Source organism: Pelecanus crispus, chromosome 2, assembly GCF_030463565.1.
Source record: "Pelecanus crispus isolate bPelCri1 chromosome 2, bPelCri1.pri, whole genome shotgun sequence".
NCBI classification, from domain to species: domain Eukaryota; kingdom Metazoa; phylum Chordata; class Aves; order Pelecaniformes; family Pelecanidae; genus Pelecanus; species Pelecanus crispus.
In genome coordinates this window covers 97,366,043-97,390,704 of record NC_134644.1, presented here as the reverse complement: position 1 = coordinate 97,390,704, position 24,662 = coordinate 97,366,043, and the positions used below count along the sequence as shown (strand labels likewise).

The 24,662-nt window shown below is 39.9% G+C and overlaps 1 protein-coding gene across 1 annotated transcript in view; it reads left to right on the top strand.

Moving 5' to 3' along the window:
• DDC (dopa decarboxylase) overlaps positions 1-24,662 on the top strand; it is a 54,085-nt gene that overhangs the window by 5,590 nt on the left and 23,833 nt on the right. The window contains exons 2-6 of the mRNA XM_009478833.2: positions 4,545-4,658; positions 5,356-5,475; positions 11,762-11,896; positions 15,336-15,479; positions 23,762-23,828. Of these exons, the coding sequence (XP_009477108.1) occupies positions 4,545-4,658; positions 5,356-5,475; positions 11,762-11,896; positions 15,336-15,479; positions 23,762-23,828 (580 nt within the window). The remainder of the gene's footprint in view (positions 1-4,544; positions 4,659-5,355; positions 5,476-11,761; positions 11,897-15,335; positions 15,480-23,761; positions 23,829-24,662) is intronic.

Sequence of the window (24,662 nt, the reverse complement as noted above, 5' to 3'; positions counted from 1 at the left end):
ATGTACTTCTTCCTGACCGGGTGGTCTGTAGCAGACACCCACCCAAATGTTGCCCGTCTTGAAATCTCCACCAATCCTGACCCATAAGCTCTTGACTGGCTCATTGTCCATCCCTAGGGCAGAGCCCTGTGTATTCCTGCTGCTCTCTTGCATAAAGGACTGCTCCCTTGCCTCGCCTTCCTGGTCTGTCCTTCCTAAAGAGCCTGTCCTCACCTACTGCAGCACTTCAGTCATGCGAGCTATCCCACCACGTCTCTGGGATCCCAATGAGATCCCAGCCCTGTAACTGCACACAGCCTTCTAATTGCTCCTGTTTGTTCCCCATGCATCATGCCATAGCATACAGGTGGTTCAGAGAGGCACCCATGTGTGCTGATTTCCCAGAAAGGATATGAGAACTTCCCTATGATGCTGTCCTCCCAGTGCTTCCTTATTTATGTGCATACACTTGGGGTGGGTCTGCTTTAGCCCCATCCGTTTTCAGGATCTCTCTTGTCCACATTACCCTTCACCCTTTGCTTGCAAACTCAGTCCAGCTTCCTTCCTTGACTGTGGTTTTTCATCTCCTTCCCCCATCATTCCTAATTTAAAGCTCTCCTTACCAGGTTAGCCAGCCTGTCTGCAAAGATATTTTGCTCCAGTTGTTCAGGTGGATCCTGTCTCTTCCTAGGAGTTGATCCTCAAAGAGGGTCCCACTGGTCTTAAAACCCAAATCCCTGTTGTCAACACCAGGGTCGACACTCAGGTTGCTTGGGTGCTTCACTGGACACAGCAGGGCTCTCGGCCCATCTGCAGCCAGGGCACTGAACCTATTCTGTAGTTGCAGATCTGCACATGGAGCAGAAGCCTTCCTTCTAGTGCCAGTAGTTGCAAGCTTCTGCCCTTCACCATCGTGGGACTCCATTTCCCAGCCCAATAAGCGGAGACTCTGACCGCCCCTCCTTTGGTAGGTTTGGGGCTTCAGGCTCTTGTATCTGAGATTCCTTGTGTTATGTCTCAGAGAAGATCCACTCCATCTCCTTTTTGTCATCTCTGATACTGCACAATCTACTGACCTTCTCATGCTGCTCCTTTATGTGGTGACACAGACCCCCGACCGGTGCATACCTCCTGCAGGCTAAAAGACCATCTCCCACTGCCCCAGCCTTGGCAAGCGGCGCTGTCATCCCTGCAATCCCAGGCCTGCAGAGCTGCATACTCCCTTGGGAGCTTAGTCTGGGTTGAGACCTGTGATGTGCTGGGGTAGTTGTTCCAGTTGCTGCTGGGGACTGTGCGCTGTGGAGCATCGCCACCACTGCAGAGCCCACGTACACTAACCTTAGCCGGGTTTCTGGACCTCTTCTGTGCATAGTGCTGCACAAACTGCTGCATCTCTTGGCTGCCTCTGTTAGCTGTGCTCACAGAAACTGAAGTGTGACAATGATGGTGCTGTGCAAACACATGGAGGCAGGGAGTATAGGAAGAACTTAGCATAGGAAGACTTGTTCATGTTTGGTTTAGAGACCTTCAAACCTATTTATAATTGGGTTTAGGGACTTCTGAAATTGGCTATAGGCACAATCTACTGCCATTACATTTTCCCTTAATCTTTTTCCAATATTTTTCCTCACAAGACTAACATTTATAAGTACGTCTAGTGTTTTTCAGCTATAGTGCTTTTCCAGTGTTTCACTGGGGAATGTCTTATCTCCATTTTATAAATGAGGAACTAGGCTCCTTCAGAGAGAATAAGTAATATGACAGAGCTCATAAAACCTTGGTTTGCCCATAAGCTGTCAGTGGCCCGTAAGTGTTTCTTGTTTCCTTCACGTTGACATCTTTACTGTGTAAGTTGCGTTCAGATATTTGGTACTTACATTGAAAATGTGAAAATGGTGTTCCTTCAGAGGAGCAAGGATCAATTAATTGTGTAAAACAATTAACGCAGTGCTCATTGCTGTCTTCACCCTATAGGAGAACAAGCATTCACGAGTGGTAGAACTTCTTTATTGAGCTTCTTGTGCAATTGGATGTAGACCTTCAAAGGGCAGTCCACTAAATGATAATGACCATAATGGTGCTAAATTCCTAATATTAACACAGGGACTGAGGGAACAACAGCTGAACTCTGATCTTCACAGCAGGAAGAAAGGGATCTGCATATAAAAATATCAGTGGGAGTCACCTTTCTCTCTCAGACTTGTTTTCTTCTCTTGAAATATATCTCCTCATTTTTTAGAGCCCAAAATGATCAAGTTTACTTGTAACTTCAAATAGCAGTACTAGAGATGCTAATTTTCCTCACATTGGATCCATTAATCTATGAAGTTTCAGCTGAAGTACCTGTCCTTAGTGTGTGGTAAAGGAAGACTCTTGCTTAGACCAAGCAAGCCACAGACAGACATCCTTAGAAGAAATCTGGGAAATAAAATGTCCCTGAGAAGCATTAGAGTGGTAATTACTGAACCCAAGACACTTGTGTATCACTGTTTATCAGCAGAGGGCTGAAAAAACAAGCATCTATTATGTCACGCTCTTTGCAATATTTGACTAAGTGTGTCTGTTCCAACATGGTGAAAGAAATGAATTTTACAGTTGCTTCAAGGGAAGGGGGAAGGGGAGGCAGGAGGAAGAACCGCAGCTGCACTTGCTCCAGGGCTTTTGGCTTTTTGGCTTTGTGTGAGTGGTGCAACTGGAATCGGCTGTGTTTCATCAAACAAATGGCTCCCAGCAAGTAGGCAGTTTAACTTGATTAACCCAAGATGAATGTCACAAGTCTTAGAGATCACAGAGCGTTAGAGCTGGGGAGATGAACAGTGGCAGCCCTGGCTCATTACGGACGTCAGTGAAAGTCTGTGCATGTGGGTCCTGTCAGGGACTGCTGTTTATTGGGTATTTTTTTATCTGTTTATTGTTGTCCTGTGAAGAACCAGGTCCCATCGCATTTTTTTCTAATTTGTGAAGGAAGGTGTTTGCCACAAGCGCTCTGAAACTTTGTTAGAGCAAAGAAAGAGATCCTGACCGGCTATAAGAGATACAGCTAAAAATGTTCACAGTGGCTTGTCTTTGGACACCTGATTTGAGCAGGTTTGGACCTAGTGGCCAGTAAAAGTGAAATCTTGAACATACCATGTACAGGGCTGGTTTAGACAGTGGAAAATTGTTGTGGATAGGAGCTGGTTTCACATGAAAGAGATAGGGGCATCCTAAATATTATATACTAGAGCAGAGAAAGTGATATCTGATTCATTGTGTATACAAGAATTAAGACAGTGTCCCCTTAGCATGGAGCATGTCCCTTAAAGAAGAGCTGGTTGTTGGCATGAAGAGATTTGGAAGAGGAAATAAAAGCGATATTTGCAGCATGCAGAACAGTGCAGTACATTGATCCCTGAGTTAGCTCCAGGACCAGAAACCTTATCACAGACTGGGAGAGAGGCGAGTGTGAAAGCTAAAATTCATCAAAGGTGGGAATGCAGAACAAAACAGTAACGAAACACTGAGCTCAGGCAAGAGAGAATGTATGGTCTTGCCATCCCCCAGTTGTAACAGAACAACTCCAGTATTAAAGAAAAGAAAACAAAACGGTGTAAGAAAAGGTGTAAGAAAAGGCTGCAATAACTCAGCAGCCTCTGGATTTCCAGCCAAGGGAAGTTCTTACACACATTCTACTGAATTCTTGCTTATAGTCCATCTAATCCTCTAGAAGGTCTTTTTTCTAAAATTTGCCTTTTATCTTCAACGTGAAAGCTGGTTTTGTCAAACATATCTTATCACATTATTTCCACTGACCTTTGCAGTGTGGCAGTACATTTCCTATTTTCAGATTTTATTAAATTGGAGTTGTGGAGCACTATCAAGTATCTCACAGATCCTGAAATTGCTTAGATGCTGCATAAGATTGCTAAATATTGCTGCTGCAAGACAATTGACTACAATTTGTGCAGTTATTGTGTTGTTTTCTTGTATTAGTACATACAAAGTAGAACTGTACAGAAATCACAACTTGATATAGGGAGGTGGTAGTTTAATTTTCTACAGAAGGTATTGGATACTGGAATGGATTGTTTCATTTTGTGGTGAGGAGCTGTTTGGCCAGATTCAGTGCCTGAATTTTAGCAAGTAACTCCAGGGTGTGAGCAAGAGAGTTCTGTGGACCTCTGCTGCACTGAAGACACTCTTGCTAAGTCAGTCGCATGACAGAGATGAAAGAACAAAATACTGGAGAGTCCCTGAAAGCAGAGGCTCAAGAACAGTGCCCTGCACAGAAACTCATGCTGCCACTGCCCATGTAATTCTTGTCTTCTAGGCAGACAAATGGAGAACTCTGATTTTGGAACTGTTGGGAGGTGGGGGCAAGAACTAATTTATTTCTAATTTGAGTGAAAGATAGGTAAAAAATTGAGGAAAAACAAGGTAAGCTTTTCTAAAAAATGGGATCCTGTGTTACAGCCAGGTAGTTGAGAACTGTTGACTGGTCCCAACCTCTAATCTTTTCTGATTTTGTGACAATTTGTTTCTGCTTCCTGCATTAGTTAAAAATGACTATTTTTCCCTTAATACAGGTGACTCACTGGCACAGTCCATACTTTTTTGCCTACTTCCCTGCAGCCTCTTCCTTCCCAGCTCTTCTTGCAGACATGTTGTGTGGTGGAATAGGATGTATGGGCTTCTCTTGGGTAAGTTTACTGGGGTATGTACTGCTATGTGGTAACGGTGCTTCACCTTGCCAAGATTTTAAGCATTTCAATTACATTCTTCAATGAAATTATTTATTAATAGCACCAAAGTCACAGGACTATTTTTCTAGGTAAATTTCCTTGACTAATTAAATGTTTTCACATAGAGACCCTGAGTGACTCCAGGAATAAAAGGCTATTTCCTCTAAGAAGTTTTGCCCTTGAAAAATCACCAGCATTTAGAATTAGTGGTAGCAGTGCAAACTTACTGATAATTCATTAAATAGTATGACTGTTGCCTATCACTGGATGTTGTTACTTCTTTTATCTGGATGAATGGAAAATTGTGTTAACCTCCCTCCCATTCGTATGAGATGGGCTCTTCTCAAAAGAGGTTGGTACTTGATGTCAAAAAAAAAATATGCAAGATGCAAATCCTAGCTTTGACATTGGATAGTCATGGTTCTAGGTGAGGCCCAGTTTGACATTTTTTAGTAAGTATTACAAACAACATGCACAAAATTGTCTTCAGGTCCTGAATTTAGCTGGTGAATTTAGCTAGTCGGTTCCTCTATAGTCAAAAGACAGACACAGAGAGAGAGAGAGAGAGAGAGAGAAAGTTATTCTTGCTTTAGTAGATCCTATTTCTCTTCATAGTCTAGTGAGGTTATTCCCTTTGTTCTGTTTTTCAAAACAGGCCGCAAGTCCAGCTTGCACAGAGCTGGAGACTGTCATGCTGGATTGGCTAGGGAAGATGATTAATTTGCCTGAAGGGTTTTTAGCTGAGAAGGATGGCCAAGGTGGAGGAGTCATTCAGGTAAGAGGGGATATGAAAAAAGAATATGGGATGAGTTTGTGGACTTTATGAGTTTGTAAAACCTTCATACCAAAACACTAATAAAAGGAAAGCTATATTTTTTCCGCCACACGGGGTTCCTTTCAGATTTTCAGAATGACTGAAGCTCTGTGAGAATGTCTGTAGGCGGGTAGGATCATTCATGAAAGTAATGGTTTTGTTTTCAGAGCAGCTGAATTCTGAACCACTCTTCTCTGTGAAGAATTGTTAGTAGTCCAACTTAACAGCACAATTTGGTCTTAAAATTCAAATCAGAATGTTTAAAAATCGTGTAGGATGGAAACTTTAATTTGTTGATCAAGTGAAGCGAGCCCATACTTACCAACAGTATGCAGCAATGTTTCATGGCTGAAAATAGAAAACAACTTCTCAAATAGGAATATATCTGAGGATTTTGAGTACAGCATCATGAAAAGTGGTTACAGAGGCTTTCATGAAGCCCACCTTAGATATGTTCAATTGTTTACTTTAGTCATTTTCCAAAAGAGCTTTCCTTTTTTTCCGGAAAAAAGGGTCAGAGATCAAGCAATGGATAAGAACACAGGAGAGAATCTTCTACCAGTAGAAATAACAGAATGTAGTAGAAAGTCTATCAGTCTTTGTCAAAGAAGTTGAAATTATTTTAAGAAGTTTTCCCTATATAAGAACATGAAATACTGGAATATTAAAATAAAATGAAGAGCTGCTTGAAATTTGAACCTACATGGTTCTATCAGTAGATAATATAATTTTCAGACTACACTGCAGTATCCAAAATAGAACAAAACCCCCAAACTTTGACATTGACTGCTTAATGAGAGCTTACAATGTCTGAGCAGAGTATCTCTACGGTAATGAATATATCATCAGTGGGAAACTTGCATGCATAATAAAGCTATATTGTTTGTCAGCCATGGCTCCACTAGCGCATGGTCTTTCTGCAAATGCAGACTCTGGTCACAGCTAGTAATCTGACTAAAATAGATCTCTCCTATGAAGAAGACCGAATTTTAAACAATTGTTCTGTGCTCCTTTGATAATCTCTGAAGTCTGGTCATTGGAGGCCAGGGCACAATCCATTTTATCCTAAGATAGGCTTCTAAAATAAATCTGAATTACATGCTAGAAGTGGATGCTTCTTTCTTTGATCTGCAAATGCCTACAGCATAGTCCAGTGAATTCTTCCCAACATCTTCCCAGGCAAGTATGAATTTAACCCAACTGCTATGGTTCTCCTAGATGGAGCTGCACCTACACCAGTGCATTTCCAGAATAACTCTTTAGTCATCTGCTTGCTCTGTTAGGGTCTTCTCATTACGATTACTAGGGAGGGGGTTATGCTCAAGAAATCAAGATTTCATGCATCTCAACAGCATTTATTTTGTACCAGTGAAAGCAAGCAATTACGCCTGATGGTTATCAACAAGAAATATTGCCCTTCCAGGCTGACAATGCTGGATTGCCCATAATTTTCATCAGAAACCAGTCAGTTTCAAGAATCGAAAGTGGGCTCTGTGTTCCTGCTTACGATGAAGTCATTTGTGCTGCAGATCTTGTCTTGCTTTTGAAACAATAATGATACAAATAAGAAAGCGAGAGGCAAAGACAACATGAGCGTGTGAAAGTGACAGTCATTCTCTTGGTATATACCAAGTAATTATTGTGGTATTGGGTAAAACTGAGCCTGTGAAAATTGTCTCTTAATTACATTTGAAAGTCTATGTCAATATGAAGCACTTTGTTGTTGTGTGCAGGATGACACTTGAAAATGGCAAAAGATGAAAGAAAATTTCAGTTCAGAGCTCTGGTGGACATGAACATCAGCTCTTGCTGACATTTTTTCCGCCTCTTGAGCCTCCTTGCCATGGCAACCTTTGTTTGCTTGCGGTAAAAGGAAAGGTATCATCATCCTTCACTTAATGCAGAATACAGCATTCAAGACGAGAAAAAAACCAGCTTTTAAAAATAAGTAAGAAATCAACTTTCTTCCTGAAGCTTGTATCCTGCTGTTCATTCTAGATAAACTGCTGAAAAGTGTACCTACTTTGAATTTTAAAGAGTTTTCTTGCTCTGCAAAGAAAAAGATATTTTTAACGTGAAACAAAATGAGACGCGGGCTATCTTTGGCCTGGCAAGGAACACTACTGATTTATCTTTCTTGTCAGTTAGCCAAGTAGTTCAAGAACCAAGGGGTTTTTTCCTCAGAAACATTTAGTGCAAGACTTTGGTGCTAAGTGAATAGAAGAGCCTTACAAACCAGGTCTGCAAACGCTGTAAGCTCCAGTATAAAGAAGGTGACTTATGGAAACCGAGGCAAGGTGAAAAAGCCTATGTCTATCATGAGACATCCAAAAGCATTTCCAAGTTGCTGGATTCAGGTTCCTTTAGGCTGTGTCCCAGCTGTATATCAGGAGGCAAGATTCAGCTGGGCAACAGGCCTGTTCATCCTTGTTTCTGTGTAAGGAAATTCATACAAGAACTGTTGTATACACTGACTGTGCACCAGTCTGGATGAACAGCCAGGATGCCAGGACATCTTGTGGCACTCCTCAGAAGGCTGAGGCTATTCTTGAGCCTAAGTCATCCGCCTGCCCAGCCAGGCAGTCTCCAGAATGGTGGGGGCTTAAATTTCCAGATCTCAAATTGATACCTTAACCTTTGGAATTTCCTCCAGCCATTTGCTTTTATATATTTGTGTGCATTTCTTTAATACATGTATTCCTTACGTGTTCTGGAAAGACACTAACAGTTTTACAGGGCCTTATCATTACAAAAAAAAAAGAAGGAAAAAAAAAAGCCATTTTCTCTACACATATTTGAAAGATGTTCATGTATCCCCTTAAATATATATTTTAATAAAAGTAATAATTATTATTATTTCCCACATATTAAATACAGGGGTGCTGGAGCTAACTTTACTGTGAAGAACCCAGGTTTAGAAAGGTTGTTTTCAGTGACTTGCCCGATGTGAGATGGAGTTAGGTCTTGCACACAGGCTTTATGTTGCCCAACTTCATTATGAGGACATACAACTTACCTGAAAAACTGTATCAACATCACAATAAGTTGCGGTGGTTTGCACAAATGAAAAGTGTTCTCATCTCCTGAATTGCTGGAAAGGATATTTCAGGCAACTTTGTCTGATAGTATATGACCATTATGCAGGTCTTCTGATTATGCAGGGTTCTTTAGAAGGTTATATACTGCTTGTGGAAAAAAAAAAAAAGGTAAAAACACAGCTTCTCAGAAAATAGGTGATGTTCTTGATTGTAAAACATGCCTCTCATCTGCTGGACACCCAGGACCCGAGTCATCATATTCTAGCTCACAGGACTGTCGGGAAGCACAGGGTTTTTTTTTTTTTCACTGTTACTTAGATAATATTGTGCTGAGCGTGGCAGAAATAGTTTTGCTAACAAAGACGTGATGACAGAAGTTTCTCATCAGGAAAATTACACTGTGTGAGATTCATCTCACATTTTGTCAGATAAGGTTGAACATACAAGAAGGTACCTTTAGAGGACCCATTTATCTCAGTCCAGAATCTTTGCCTAAAATAGAATTATTGCTTTCTGGATATGCTTACCTCTCTCCACTGAATACTAAGGGACCCTAAACAATTCTTTTATGTCAGATATTTAACTGTTTAGACAGATAAAGTTAAGATGAATCAGATCTTGAAAGTTCTTTATGTGTAAAATGAAGATAATTGTGTGCACACACTCTTGCATCGTGAGTTTTGAGAACTACGGACAGGCATGATTTCTCAGCGTTCAGCTATTTTGATGAGTATTCCGAGTATCTGGCTACAGACCATATGCAGAATAAGATTAAATGGAGAGATTGGCAAATTATGTTTTCTGTAATTAATGGACAAAATTTCCTTCACCCCTTGCCTCCACAGGGAAGTTCTACCTCACTTGACCCAACAGGGTTATTTGTTTTCCTATATCATTCTGTATCTGTGGTATTTCCCTCAGTTGCCATAATGCTGTATGCAGCAGCAGCAGCTGTAAGAAATGCACAAAACTGTCTCCAGCTCGTCTTTCTCCTCTGATGCAGACCCTCGGGGTCTACATTCGTCAAATCCCACACCACTGGAAAGGCACATAAAATATGTTTGTCATGGAAATACCTCTAGAAAATGTTTAGGGACTGTCCTTTTTCCTGCTTACTCCATTCATGAGGCTGTTGAATTTCAGCTGGATTGAGTTCACTCACTGTTGAGATGATGACTTGTGTAGAAGGCAGCTTTGTCTCCTGTAAATAGCTCAGCTAACTTCAGTGTAAGGAGAAAGTCTGAGTTCACTGGGATCGTTCTCATGTATGAAATCTGTAGGATCAGGCCCACCTCCAGGGAAGAAGTAAGGCTTCCCAAATATTTAAACATTTGTTGTAATTAGTAAGTATACACAGGTCTTCAGCTGAGGGAGGATAGAATTTTGGTACAGGATAAGAAACTTCACTCCAAAATTAGCTTATTGACACTGGGGATACTTCTGAGACATACTTAGTAATATAAGCAACTGTATTTATTGCAGTGTTATGTGCTTGGCAGAGGAAGATTCACATGACAATTGCTCAACTTTGAAAGTACCTAAAAACTCTATCTTGCGTATGGACACCCAAAACCGTTGAAATTTATGAACATATGTTTACAAACTGTTACTTATAGTTTAAAAGAGCATTTTAGAGCATATTTCATCTGCTTGTTCTAGAGGAAAACCGTAAAAAGAATTTGTGGGAACTTGTATTCTCTTGTGAAATTTACAGATCAATTGATACAAAAAATTCCCCTCTTTGTTGTCACAGAGTATCCAAGACACAATTTAAACTCATGTTTTGTGAGTCAAAGGGCAATTTAGAAATAGCGTGTGACTGTTGCTTTCATCTGTGTGTTTTTGACGAAGAAAACGTACATAACTGATACTTGGAAAGGCAGTTAGCTATATCGAATCATAGCTTTTTGGCTCTTTCAATGTTCTTTCTCTTTTAGCCACAATATTCCACTTGCCCAGGGTAATTCTAAATATTAAATGAGCATTATAATTATGCATGTTGCTTGATAGAAATGAGAGCTGACAGTCAGATTCTGATGGAAGCTAAATGTGCGGAAAATCCGAGTAATAGAAATCAACAGTTACTCTGCCGTTGTTACTGGTGAACAAATGATTGGTGCCTGGCTCGGGAGCCTTTTCACATGCATTTAAATCTGTGAGTCCAGCTTTCCAGCATGGACTGCAAAACTGAACAAGCATAGAGATTAAAGAGAGCAGAGGCATCAGGAAGGAGGAGACCAAGATCAAACAGAGATTCCTCCCAGTCATGAATATGATTTTTTACACAGCTTTGGTTTAGCAGCAATTTAGGATTTATTAGTATTTTTGAGATAGATCACAAAATTAGGTTGTATAATTCTTAACAGCACTTAAGCATCAGCCAATTTAACAGAGCAATTCAATGGAATTCATTACAATTAAAATAGCAACTTAGAGATTCGAGAATGGCAAGGGTCACCCGAAACTTGCAGCAGGGTTGCACACAGAGATGGGGTTTAAATCAAATCACACGCAGAGCCAGACAGACCAACAAACAGCTCTAAATCAAATCACGTGCACACACACACGCACACAGACAGACAAACACTTCTGAATCAAATTGCACACGCACACACAGAGGTTAACCTGTGATTACAATTTCCCTTTTCATGAGTTTCATGAATTACTCACTTTTATGTGCTGGCATTCATCAACAGACAGTCAGTGACCCTCATGAAATCAGGCCTCTGAGTCCTCGTGAAATCTCCCGAGAGGCGTCCCAGCTCAGGGGGACCTATTGGGTCACACAGCCCGCTGCCGTCCTGGAGAGCTTGAAAGGTCTCCTTTTTGGATCGCTGTTTACAGGGTCTCGAGATGATTGGCTTTGGTCAGTATTTTCCATTCTGTCCGCAATTCGTGCCGAGTGATTCTGGTATGCAGTTCAGGCAGTAGATGGCCCATGTGTGGCCAGGGAGCGTCTGATGCCCAAATCACTGCACTTGTGACCAAGATAACAGCACAACAGGGCTCATCCTGAGCCCTCAGAGTGGCCCGGGGGGCTGCACCACCACGCTCCCTTGCTGTCACACGTATTCTTAAAAAGGATGAGACGGTGCAGTTTCTCATATGCAGTTTCCGTTAACAACTTTGCAGATTCATACAGAAGAAAATGTTGCTTTTCTTCTTCTGGAATGTCTTCCTTTTGAACCTTCCTTCAATTTGCCCCACAGGGAAGTGCAAGTGAGGCCACCCTGATTTCACTCCTTGCTGCAAGAACAAAAACTATCAGACGGGTGCAGTCAGAAAAGCCTGAGCTAACAGAAGCAGACATCATGGACAGGCTGGTGGCCTATGCTTCTGATCAGGTGAGTACCTCTCAAAAACATGGAAACATGGGGTCTCTACTTAACTATTTCAGCCATCTCAATAGGCAGGTGAATTAAGTATAAACTCTTTGGATTAGTGACTATCTGGTTTTGCTTGTTTAAATCTTATTGTACATCATAAGTGGGCTGGAATCTCATGTGTGCTGCCATAATACAAAGAATAAATATCCAGAGGTTAGTGTTACATAAGTATTGTTTCTTTACAAAAAGAGCTCATTTGAAGTAAATAAAGATACTTGAGTAAGGTGTTCATTTCAGTGGTGTTGAGTGCATCTAGACCGTCTTTTCTTACATCTAGGCTTGTGTGTCCATGTGTGCATACATTATTGTCCTCCTACATACACATGTGCAAACACACATATATCCTCTCCCTGTATGCATGCCTAGGTGCAGGTGCATGCACAGACAAACCTAGTGCATGAATATAAAGCAAATTGGTCATAGTACTTGAAGAAGCCCAAAACATTTTTTTTTTAAGAAAAAAACCTCCTAAAGTCTCCATGTATCAATACAAAGAAGAAATCTAAGAAAAGAGAAAACATAATCCTTGATTTCTGACTGTGAGTGGTATTTAGCAGACTGAGTTAGGCTAAATTCTCAGCAGGCCTGGACCATGAGAGGCTTTACTGTTAATAAAAGCAAATTTTAGTCTTGTGAGTTCTGCTGCCCTTACCTTTCTGACATACTAATCCTACTGAAGAGCCAAGCAATGTTGCTTCTCTCAATAGCTGTGACATTTTCTTATCTAAATGTCAATGAGATAGAAGAAACTTCCTTAGTACTTGATGTTTAGTTTAAAGTAGTATCTGATTATACAGAATAAAATGGCCAGGTTTCACGCTTACCTTGATTTACTACTAAGTGTATGTTAAAAAGCACTGGAGAACAAGTTAGAAGTACAAAAGCTCTTTGTTGGAGGGAAGAGGGACCACCCTTGTAGGGTGAGAAGAGTCAGGACAAGAAAACAGGAGGAAAGATGACTAGTTTCAAAAGGCACAAAGGATATTTACCCTTTTTTTTGTCTGGGACCCTACGGTCTGTGTTGTGCAGACCGCCGGTCCCAGAGCTCAAACTCTGACCCAGTGATGCACAAAGCCTTTTACTTGTTTTCATTTTTTGTCACATGTAAGTGGCTGACCTGAAATGAGGACTGACAGGCCTTCCTGCCTACTGAAGGTCAGAGGATCTTATGTTTACAGAAGGATTTGCCTTAAGATATTGCTGACCTTTTAAAGCAGATTGTTGCCGAGCTCACCGGTCCTTCTGCATTAAGAGCAGACCTGCGTGACTCATAGGCAATAATCCACCAAAGCAAGTAAGCCTAAGCCATTCTGTGGGAGAGAAAACCATGCACTGCCAGAGCATAACACTGCAAGAATGCATTAGGAGGGAGGTAAAAAGTTGGCTGGTAAGAGACCCAGAGCAGAAAGCTGAACTCAGATCTTGTATATCTTGGGAGATCATTCTCGCTTCTCGGCATTTTGGGAAAATCTTTATCCCATTGAAATAATTTTGCTTTGTGTTAATGAGTACAAAGGAAGACTGTGGCAACCAAGCTTTTCACAGTAACTACTTGGGGTTTTGGAGGCAACAGAAGAGGATCCTTGTCTGGTTTAGTGCCTGGGCTATCCTGGCTGAGGCTCCTCTTGCAAGGGACACCAAATGTGAGACCTTGGAGCTGAGAGGAGCATCAGCTACCCCTGATAGTAGACACCTGACAGTTTGGGACCTGGACAGAAGTCAGGGTAGTTTTTTGATATTCTCAAATTTTGTCAGGCCATTTCCTTCATCAACCTTTTTTTTGCCATGTTTATTTGGCTACCTTAAGCAGCTGCCCACTCATTTCACTGATTTCTGTTTGGTTCCTTGCTCTCCTCAAGGATGGTGGGAGATTCCCAAGTACTTTGCTGAGGACTAGGAATTCCATGGAGCAGCAGGTCACTAAAGATTTGTTATAATGCAAAAGCACCTTGGCAGTTTTAACCTTAAGATTGTGAATAGCTGTAGTTATCAGAGAGCCTTAATACAATTTTGGAGACTTGAGGAAGGAATTCTGAGGTTCTGACTGGCTAACAACCTCACTGTATTATTATAGTTTGCCTATGTACAATTCTTCTATAAAACAGTTAAAAATTACGTCTTTCTGTTGTACACTTGAATGAAGTATGGTATTGCTCTGGTACACACATTGCTTTTCAGTTCAAAAGCAGTTAGTTATATTTCAAGTCTAGACTTCTATATTTTCTCAAGTTGGTGCCTAATTATTTTGCCAAAATACCTGAAAAAGAGGCACTGCTGAGATACAAGTTAATAGTCAATCTACCTTTAAAACATATCATTCCAGGGATATGTGAAGTTGAAAGGCAGAAACTTTACCTTCATCTGGTCTTGTTCAACCTATGTTTTGGCTTGATCTTTTCTGTGATTATAGGCTCAATTAGAATAGAATTAGTAAGTGCTCTTGTAGGCACTAGCAAGAACCAACAAGGGTAGGAGGGACATTATGAATGAGAATAGTCATGGCATGAAAAGGTGAGGAATTTTTCAAATTAATGACGATCAATGAAATTGTAGAAGGTGGAAGGTAAAATAGCTCTTTTTTTTTTTAGTCGTGATCTAAAGGAGAATATTTTCTGTCTAAACATACCTTTCACTGTTAATAGAGTTATTATAGTATTGTATGTCACAATTTTATAAGAATTTCTTAGTGACATGTTTGTTTTTATTTACTGAGATGTACTTTATGTTCTAAAAATATTATTTAAGTGGAATTCAGATAAGATGGGTTATAAATAAAATAACATCTTGGGAATGACCCTTAATTGCCCACCAAAATGAATGAATGAACCACAATTTATTCAGTAGGCAACCTAAAAAAAAGGTAGTGTAAGAAAATATCTCAGTCTATACCATACCATGATGTATATTTTTTTAGGGTTCAGCAAAGCTGTATGCCATAAAAATATGCTAGTGAGCAACTGAATCGTTATCAGGCAAGCTGATTATCTGCATGTCTTTTGGTTGGTTTGGAGCCAAATCCTGAAGCTGTTAATCAATCCTACCTAATTGTGAACAAGTTAATTAAAGCTCTCACTAAGGTTAATTGAACTCTTGTCTGGATGACACCATGGCAGTGATTTCAAGAATACTTCAGGGTTTCTATTAGTGTATTTGTGTGTGTGTGTATGTATGTATGTGTATATATATATATGTAAATGTATGTATGTATGTGTGTGTGTCAGTCTGTCTATCTATATGAAAGAGGGAGAGGTACGTATCTGTTACATACCAGCAACAGTCCCAGGATCTCAAGTACTGCTTTACTTGAAAGAAATTCTTTTTTTGTTTTCAAATTCAAATGAACTTCTTACATTCCAGTAAAAGGTGTCTGTCTTAAAACCTGCCCATTTCCTTGTAGGCTCATTCTTCAGTGGAAAGGGCTGCATTAATTGGTGGCGTGAAGATTAAAAATGTTTCTTCAGATGACAAATTTAGTGTTTGTGGTTCAGCCCTAAAGGAAGTTTTGGATGAGGACAAAGCTTCTGGTCTTATTCCATTCTTTGTGAGTACCGGATTTTAATTAACCAGTGGATTTATTGCTTCTGATAAGCTATTTTTGACATGAGTAGATGATCTCATCCCTAACAGAGGGATTGATAAGCAGCCTAGCTAGAATACTAGGTCAGGTTCCATGAGTGTTCTTCATACACCTTTCTGTGCAGTATAAACAACTCATTTGAGCAGCTGGTTGCACTTCTCAGCAAAAATGATGTTTTAAAAGCACTTAAAGTTATATTAGGCAGTTGAATAAATGCAGGTGAATTTTGTAGTTGCATGTAATCCTGCAGTGTTATAATCTCCTGACACCTGAATTCTGAACTGCCTCTTTTACAAGGGTATACTTATATTTTTCAGGTTCTAACTTACTTACACATAAAACAAGTTTAAAGGCAATAAATGAAATGATGGTATCTCAAACTTAAGTATTTTCAAGAAAAAATAGTTTTTCCTCCTAACTAGCAAAGAAATCAGCCTCCATAACGTACCCCAAATATCAGCAAGATCAGATGTTGTCAGATGGGTATTTGGGAGCATGTGACTAATCTCTAACAGGTGAGCTATCGGGAATCTGGCTGTGGAAGTTTTAAGGTGTCATCATTTCTTGTTATCTGTCCACGTTCCTTTCCAGAGATTCCTGCTTCTACAGCAGTCCAGCAAAAGCAAATATTTATATCTCAGCAGCTAAAGCTCATAATCCCCCAATTTTTGACACAGAACGGTGTTAGACTGGATACAATTGTAAAGTTTGGTGCTATTATAAGTACCTGACTAAAAAGAATATTTGCTTATTCATCAGATCTACTCCTCCTGTCAGTTCAGAACACCTTCTTATTATTTCAAGTTTAAGCAAGGTTTTACCATTTGTTTTTTCATGGAGTAAGTAACTTCTGCTGTGTTTTTGCACATCATAAGCAACATTTTTTGCTCATTTCCAAGCATTATGCCTCTACAAAACTTGATACAGACCATGATCTGTGCAGATCTATAAAGGGGTATAATATGCTACCAATAATATGTTTTTGCTGGCCTCCACTGAAGAAAAAGCGGAGGAAAAAAACCCCTATTTTATAAACCGAGAACTTTAGAAATGGGATTAAGCGAGTCAAACATATGTCATGATTTTTTCAGAAAAGTCATGTCTGATGATGATTTTTTCTTTTCTTTCATGTGGTAACATTTTGAAAAGGGCTAATGTGACTTAAATTTCTATTAACTGTTTTCAGAAGAATTAGTAGATTAAGCTTGCTTATAGTCATGGATGAGTGCCAAATAGGACAAGGAAGCTTAAATTTCATGAAGCTCTTTTGAAAATGTTATCTTTTTACTCTTCTTGTTATTAACCTTTAGTGTCTGTTTTTATGTAGCTTGAGAATGACTAGGGTAAAAAGTGTTTTTCATATGTGCAGAATGCTGCTATTTTCTAGCCTGCCTAGAACTAGCGAGTCCTTGGGATGACCAAGCACATCCCATCAACTGCTTTCCAGTGTAATAAGACTGTGACTGAGAAACGAAGCATCTATAAGGCTGCCTAAATGAACTTTCTTCTATGGGCAGCACCTACTGAAGTGGAGATGTGCCAGAAGGCATCTTTTATTTCTCTGTTATATGGTACCAGCTCAAAATATCTTATACAAGATTCTACTTGCTTCTCTTACTGTAAATTTTAAACAATTACAAGTACAGCACTACATCACATCTTCGTGCACTAATTACAAATTTAACGTGTTTTTTCCTCATCTTTTGTCCATTAACAAAAAAAAATGCAACTTGCCCCTCATAAATATTCATTCCTTATTAATTTTTCTATGTGTAGCAAGAAGAAATAAAAAATTCTGGTTTATGCATTCAGTGACACCTTTACAAAGGCTGATTTAACGGTTGTTTTTCTTCCTCTGTTTGCTTAGCTGTGCAAAACAGGCTTTCAAAGACAAAGTAATATGGCCTGTGCCAGGTCTTCCATTTATTTGTATACGTAAAACATGTCAGCTTAGATTAAACTAGATCTCATTATCCTTATGGTTGGCCTCTTAACTCAAAAGGTGTGTTAATTCTCTGTCATGCGGAGCCGCAGTCCACGCACTGTGTTAGTGCCCTCTTTTCTGGCTTGCAGATTTCAAAAGCCTTTCAATTTCTTTTGTTCTTGAGTAATTTGGTGCTATTTTATTTTGTTCTGGTGACAAAGATATGCACATTGCCAAGGAAACACCTTACGCCACTTTATTCCTTGTCTCCCTGTGTTCGCTGATCCTTCACTAAGGGGAGTGATTCAACATCAAAGCAAAAAGTTTAGTAGAAGAAATTCTGCCTGAAGAGACTTGCGGCAGCAGACAGATCATTCCTAATGAAGAGATCTTGGTTGCATCCAAGCTGATGCAGTCTCCCTTATCAGCAAAAAAAAAAAGTTTTGTAGGGGATTAAAAAGAAAATACAAGCAAATTACAATGCCTTATAGGCATGATTCTCCTCTTATATTTAATGAACAAATGAGGAATCACTGTACTGAACTCGATTGAAGTGCTTTGCTTGTAGAGGTGAGTGGAGAATCGGGGGCAGGTTTGCTTGATGTGAAACAGGTTCTCTCATTGCAGCAATCTGGTAATTATAGGTTTGTTTTTCACATACATAGGATTTGGCAGTCAACCGTTTTTGGGGAGGGGCATTGTCTTTAAAATGAGTCTTTCAATTCCTATCCACCATCAGTATCTTTTAGCACTAGTAATGTGTATATCATTTTGTTCAGTGAAGGCTATTGCCAATTAGTGTACCCAGACCTGTACTTTTGTCTCCTTTTTTTATTTCTAAGTTCGGACTTGTGTTAGTCTCTTTCAAAATACTTTTGCAGAAATTGAAGCAGAGATATTTTCATTTAGTAAAGCAAGCAGACTGCAAACAAAGCACTTAACTGTGTCAGGTGTTGAGGCACTGAAGTTGCCATGATTTACTGAGGAACGATTTCCAGCTGTGGCTGATATGCAGCCCTTCATCTGGCCACCAGTTAAGGGGGGGCTTTAACGCATGTGCTGAAGTCACATCCATTTCATTAATTACAAACACTAACCGGTGGTTAAGCACGCGCGTAAATGCCTTTCTCGGTTGGGCCCTACGCTCCCAGCTTGAGACGGGCCTCTACGTTGCATGAATGTTGACCAGGATGCTCAAATGCGGAGACCACTAAGTTAAGCACTGCTAAATTCAGACGTAGGGCCCGCTGCATTCAAGCCTAGTTCACCTGAACGTGCGTAAGTGGCCTGTGAGCTTTATGCTGTCTTTCTTAAATCAACACTGGTATATTGCAGCCGGCATACATAGAGTACAATATATTTCAACAACCTCATCCAGTATGAAGCTGCTATAACATGATCACCTTGCTGCTGAACAAAGACCCAGCGTGAAAGCTCTCTGATTCTAGCTGAAGTGACTCTTCTGAATGATGATCTGCAGGATATTAAGCAGCAGGCTGTTTGTATCCAGACTCACTCGGGAAACAATAAATCAGAATTAGCCTGACAGAGGAGCCATCTTTTCAGTAGAAGTTAACACTTAGATCCTGACCACAGACTCCCATTTGGAAGAAGCATTCTCAAGACATGTACAGATGTCTAGGGCGATGTTTCATAAGGGACAGTTTGTAAATGATTGCTGTTTCGTAAAATACTGAATGGTGGTTTAGTAAACTGTTGCCGTTTTCTTCGAGCCACAGACATTCTCAGGAGTGCAAGCTGGCAAACAACTGAGTAGGAGAAAATAAAAATAATGAGACAACATTGAAAGTTCTGCCTCACTTTAGTAAATTGCAAATGAAAAGCTTTGTGGTGAAACTGTGCAAAATCTTTTTCAAAAGCTGTCGGAGGTCTTCCAGTTGAAAGGAGATTGAGAGTCATTGCTCTCAGGCATCCTAAAGATTCATGCATGTTCCCTGGCACAGCTCTTGATTTCAGGGAAGCAATACATGAGATGCCTGATGCAAGCATTTTAGCTGCTTTGTATTCGCAACCAGGGCTGAATCAAATCTGAAGTGCGCAACTGGAAAAGGATAAGGCCTGGGGGCTATACTGAGCCATCAGCCCCATTTCTGTGATGCAGCCTGTCCCCTGCCCTTTCACAAATGTGATTTTGCCGGCGTTACATAGGTTACAAATTGGGTTAGATTCATTGTGTAGTACTGAGGCCGGGTAATGAGAGTCCTGACAAGAGCAGATGCTGTCACTTTAAGTGGCTTCTGAGAATTAAAGCAAGTAGCTTTGAGACTTAGACACCTGCCGAGAACAACAAAATAATTTCTGAAAGTGAGGTATACTTTACAGAATAAGGCATTATTTAAACAACTAAACATATGTTTGAGCTCATATAGTCTCTCACTGAAGCAACATACTCCTTTTCCTGATTAGAAGGAGAATACTTTAACTGCAGCACAACACTAATACCAATAATGGGTAACTTTCTGTTGTGAACTCTCCACCATTATTTTAATTGCTGGACTAGCCAAGATAATTTCACTCTAACCTTGTCAGAAAGTCCACAGCATATTATCATGAAATATATGTATAAAAGCAGAGCTAAGTCTATAGTGCACTCTTTATTTGGGTATTTTCCAATCCAATGGGTTAACCCCTGTTCTTTATGTATCTAGAAAAATTAAAAACTAGAATTTTCATCATGGTATCTTCCATGTCTTGTGGCACAATTTGTAGATCTGTAGTTCAGCCAAAGATGAAATGCAGGTTTTTCCTGATTGTGGGAACATCTTAGGTAGACAATAATGCAATAAATCACTCCATACATGAATGCCCCTTTAGTAAAAAAAGGGAGCAAACTTACTCCTTTTTAAAAAAATGTCCTGCAATCTTTTTAAAGCAACCTCCCTCAAAGGATAATTAAACTTCCAAAGAAGTCATAAAGGTACCTCAAGGCACTGTAAGTATTCTGTTCTTCTCATGTGTCTCAGGAATATGGGAAGGCCCAGTATAGCTAAAGATTAGATTATTTCGAGGGAAACATGTGTTAGCAGCAAAATTTTATTAACTGTGTGTCCAAGGCACTTCTCATTTTCAGAACTGTATTTGTTTCAAACTCAGGTTCCTAGTAGCTTCATATGGAAAAAATACTGAATTGTCCCTTTCTTATTTTAATCGTAACTTTTCCCATAGCCAATATTTTTAACTGGTGCAATGAAACATAATTATAGTTATTAATATTGCCGTAACTGTGAAGTTGGGGGAACACGTACGCTGTCAGGAGTAAAATATTTTCAGCGTTTTATATGACTACATTTAGTCAGGTCTGCCCTATACCAAGGCAGGATATGATTTCCTCTAAGAATGTACCTAAATATATATGAATTGAGTACTATCTGAGTACTTTCCATTAAACATAAACATTCAGCTCCCTACAACAATTTAAAATATCTCTGAGGTATATGGTATAATACAGATGCAGAAATCTTCAAAAGTGTACCTAAAAGAAAGATTTTACCTCTTTAGCAATACATGATTGAATTAGTTCAATATTCTTGGGTTGTATCATTTTAAATTTCTGGCTTTTTGAATACATATCCACCTGCCCTTTTTACTGGATATTTATGTTAGTGTGGAATTTCTTAGAAATTTTGAAAAATCTAGTTTAGTAAGTAGTAAAACAACCATCTCTCACTTTGCATGAATTCTCTAAAAACCTGGAACTTGCAGATAAAAATCCCATCACATTTATCCAACTCTTTGTCTCATAATCAGATTATTTTTCCCAAGATGTCAGGCCTTTCTAGTATGCTGTTGCCACTTTATTTCATGGAATGAAAAGAAGAAAAAAAAAAAAAGCTTGATGGGAAATGTGAAAAGCAAAAATAAACAAACGTGTTAAAACTTCTCATGAAGTTATTGGGAGGACTAGTAAGGGAACCTCCAGAGAGAAAACCAACTCTTAGTCCTGAGATGTGTACAGGACCTGTTTCAAGATGTGACTGTAGATGATTTGTAACGGTCTCCAATATCCAATAGCTGGTAGACGTGAAAAAGTTGAGGGAATCTCTAGCTTGAAAGTGAATGACAACTTATAAATGAGGATGAGTGTTCGAGAGAACAAATAAAAGGGTAAAATATCGGTAGCTATCAAGCAGTCCGTTTAACTAGAGCAGAAATACTTGGTGCAAATGTGTATCACCTTTTAAAAAGGCAGGAAAAAAGACCCTCCTGAAAAAGCTGGCATCATTTAACTTTTGAGTAGCAGGAACTCCTAGATTTAACGAGATATCAGTGAAATGCAGGAGAGACAGCATGTGAATGTCCGAGCCAGAAGAATAGAAAAGAGCGTACAGTTGGCAAGTGAAACATGATATTAGGCTAAAATAGATGATAGGATTTTGGCAAACAATTTGCCACTGGCATAATGACATGAAATTATTTTTCTCAGAAGTAGAAAGCTGCTTGTGCTAGAGAGGGAGACTAAAAGCTGAAAGCAGGTAACCTAAACATCAGCCACATCCTTTGCTGGAGAAGTGCTTATTGACATCACGATGACCGTAACAGAACCGGCCAAAAGTCCACTCCGTCCCACACACTCAAGTCACCAGCTGCACCTCTCAGCTGGGCACCGGCAACACGGCCCCATCCTGCAGCAGCCCCACGACTAAGGCAGCCATGAGAGCACCGCGTGCTGCTCGCCAGTGAGGACATTCTCGAGTATAGCACGAAGACCTACTGTACGGGACACACTAGGCAGATGCTTAAGAAGCAGGAGATATCACTTGGCATGTTGGATGAGTCAGAGAAGTCCAATAGAGAGAAGGAACCACTGGAAACGTTTCTGGATGGTATTGCTCCTGCTACAAGGGAGAGCAGTGAACCCAAAGGCCCTGTGTACCTACTCATTGTGGAGCTGGGAGACAGAAATGCACTGTTCGGAGTTTTGATGTATAATTGGATCTCTGTTTTGCTACGACAGTATGTTTGCTTCTTGAAAGGTCTAGTGGATGGACAAGTATCGTCTAGGTGTTCCTTTGTCTTCTTATAGGTCTTGTCATGATTCACTGAGGGATGTGCATACAGACCCCCCCAAGAAAAATGTGGCTAGATGCAGAAATATAGGGAAAACCAGTGAAAGCAAAAGATAGTGCATTGACAGTGTACTTGGCTGTAAAAAAAGTACAGAAGTTACAGAAAAAGTAACCAGAAGTACAAAAATAAAACGCCCAAATTCTGGATTTGACATATTTATAGTCATCTCCTGGCTGTCCTATAGTTTGTGTGTGACCTTGGATAAATGATCTAATTCCTTTGCACTTCAATACTCTAACTAAAAACCAGCATGCTTTATTTGCCTATTTAAACTGTAAAGTGTCTTTTATTGTATAAAAATCCAGTACAAGGCAAAAACCAGACCCAGCCTTTATTAGTGCTTACAAAAATGAGACAAGTTATTTAAACCACAAGTGTAGCAATGACAAATAAAATAATGTCAGGTTATATGCACTTGGTAGTTGGGTTTTTTGGGTTATCATTCTACCTGCATATTCCCAGTAAATTGCCATGGCTCATTTTCACCTAGTTATACGTTCTTTCTACTGTGAAACTTCAGCATTGACGTTGCCTCTGCTTTTGGCCCACTGGTCATGCACCAGGATACGTTAAGTGAGACAGTAACAATGAAGGAAGAATGGTTCCAGTATTTTAGGCTGAATTTGAGAGAAGAAGTTTCTCTGGGAAAAAATCTTGCAAACCTAATAGTGAACATATGCTACTAGTGAACAGGTCCCAGGCTGCAGATCCATTGAGCACAAATCAGTTACAAGTCTCTGTTAGAGAGCTGTGGCTCTTTAATTCAGGCAGTAACATTCTATGACACATTCTGTCAACAAGATTTCCAGCACCTTTAGGTTGCTGAAGTTTAGAGCTTGCTTATATACCATAAACTGCAAATCATTTTGATGATAATTGCATATGTGAGGTTAGTATTGGGCCACATGATAAGCATGTGGGACACATAGAAAACATATAAAAGATAGCATTCATATAATCCTGTGTCTATATTACATTACTTACCAGTCAATTTTATATTAACATTTGATTTTATGCATCTGCCTCAATGGACGCTTATGGGAGCTTTGAAATAAAAAAAATCAGATTCTCAAAAGTTCCACTGAAGGATAGGTATTGGCTAAAATCAACTTGTTTTGCCCTATATCATCTATTCTCTCTGTTTATTGTTGCCTTTGCAGACAATTTTTTTCATTTGATAATTTTCTTTGCTGTAACACTTAATTTTTTTGCCTTTGTTTTTTTGGCTCTGCAGTTCTGTGCAACACTTGGAACCACACCTTGCTGCTCCTTTGACAGACTGTTAGAACTGGGTCCTATTTGTAAGTCTTTGCTGCTACTTTCTAAAATTGCAGATACCCGTTTAAGTCACGCTGAGTCATTTCCAGGGCGTTGTGCAGTGTCAGTGTCCAAATTCAATAAGGCTACTTAGAGATGAGACCTTCAGTTACAGTTTTCTTTCTCACATTAGGTCAAGCAGCAAGCTTGCATTCTCAAAATGTTAAAGAGTACAGAGGACTTTGCCTCAAGGTTTTATTGGGGGGGGGGGGGTGTATTTTGGAACACTGTCAGTGAAAAAGTACTGTAAGTGCTTCAGTTTGTAACATTTTTCTTCAAGCCCTTCCACCTGCAAGCGCCTCTAGGGCAATGGTGAAGATCAGGGAAAAGCTGAACTCTAATTCTCCCCTGCACCAAGTGTTTGTTTCTGTCTGGTTCTAACAACTATGAAAAGCAGGGAAATATGCACAAAAAATCCACATGTATTCTCCTTAATCCTTCCTCTCTCTTCCCAATTTCCTTCCAAGTGCCAGGGTGTTTAATACAGTGACCGAGTCATGGACTCTTCATAAGTATTTCTGCGTCATGGTCTGTTGTGTCAAGCCTTGATCTGCAGCAAGGCTTGGTCAAAAGCACACCCTTGCTGGTTGATGAAAATGCAACAGAAGTGCACCATATCTCTTCAAGTGTACATTTAGAACAGGAAATTTATAGCTCCATGCAATTGGAAGCAGCCTCACAGAAACACAGCTAGATTTGATGTTCTCTTAATTTGTTCAGGTGGGGTCTAAAACATTTGGGGTTTGTGTGGTGGTGACTTGCTCTGTGCGGATTCCTGCCCTTCAGCACAAGCCCCAGTGACTCAGTTTCTCCCAATC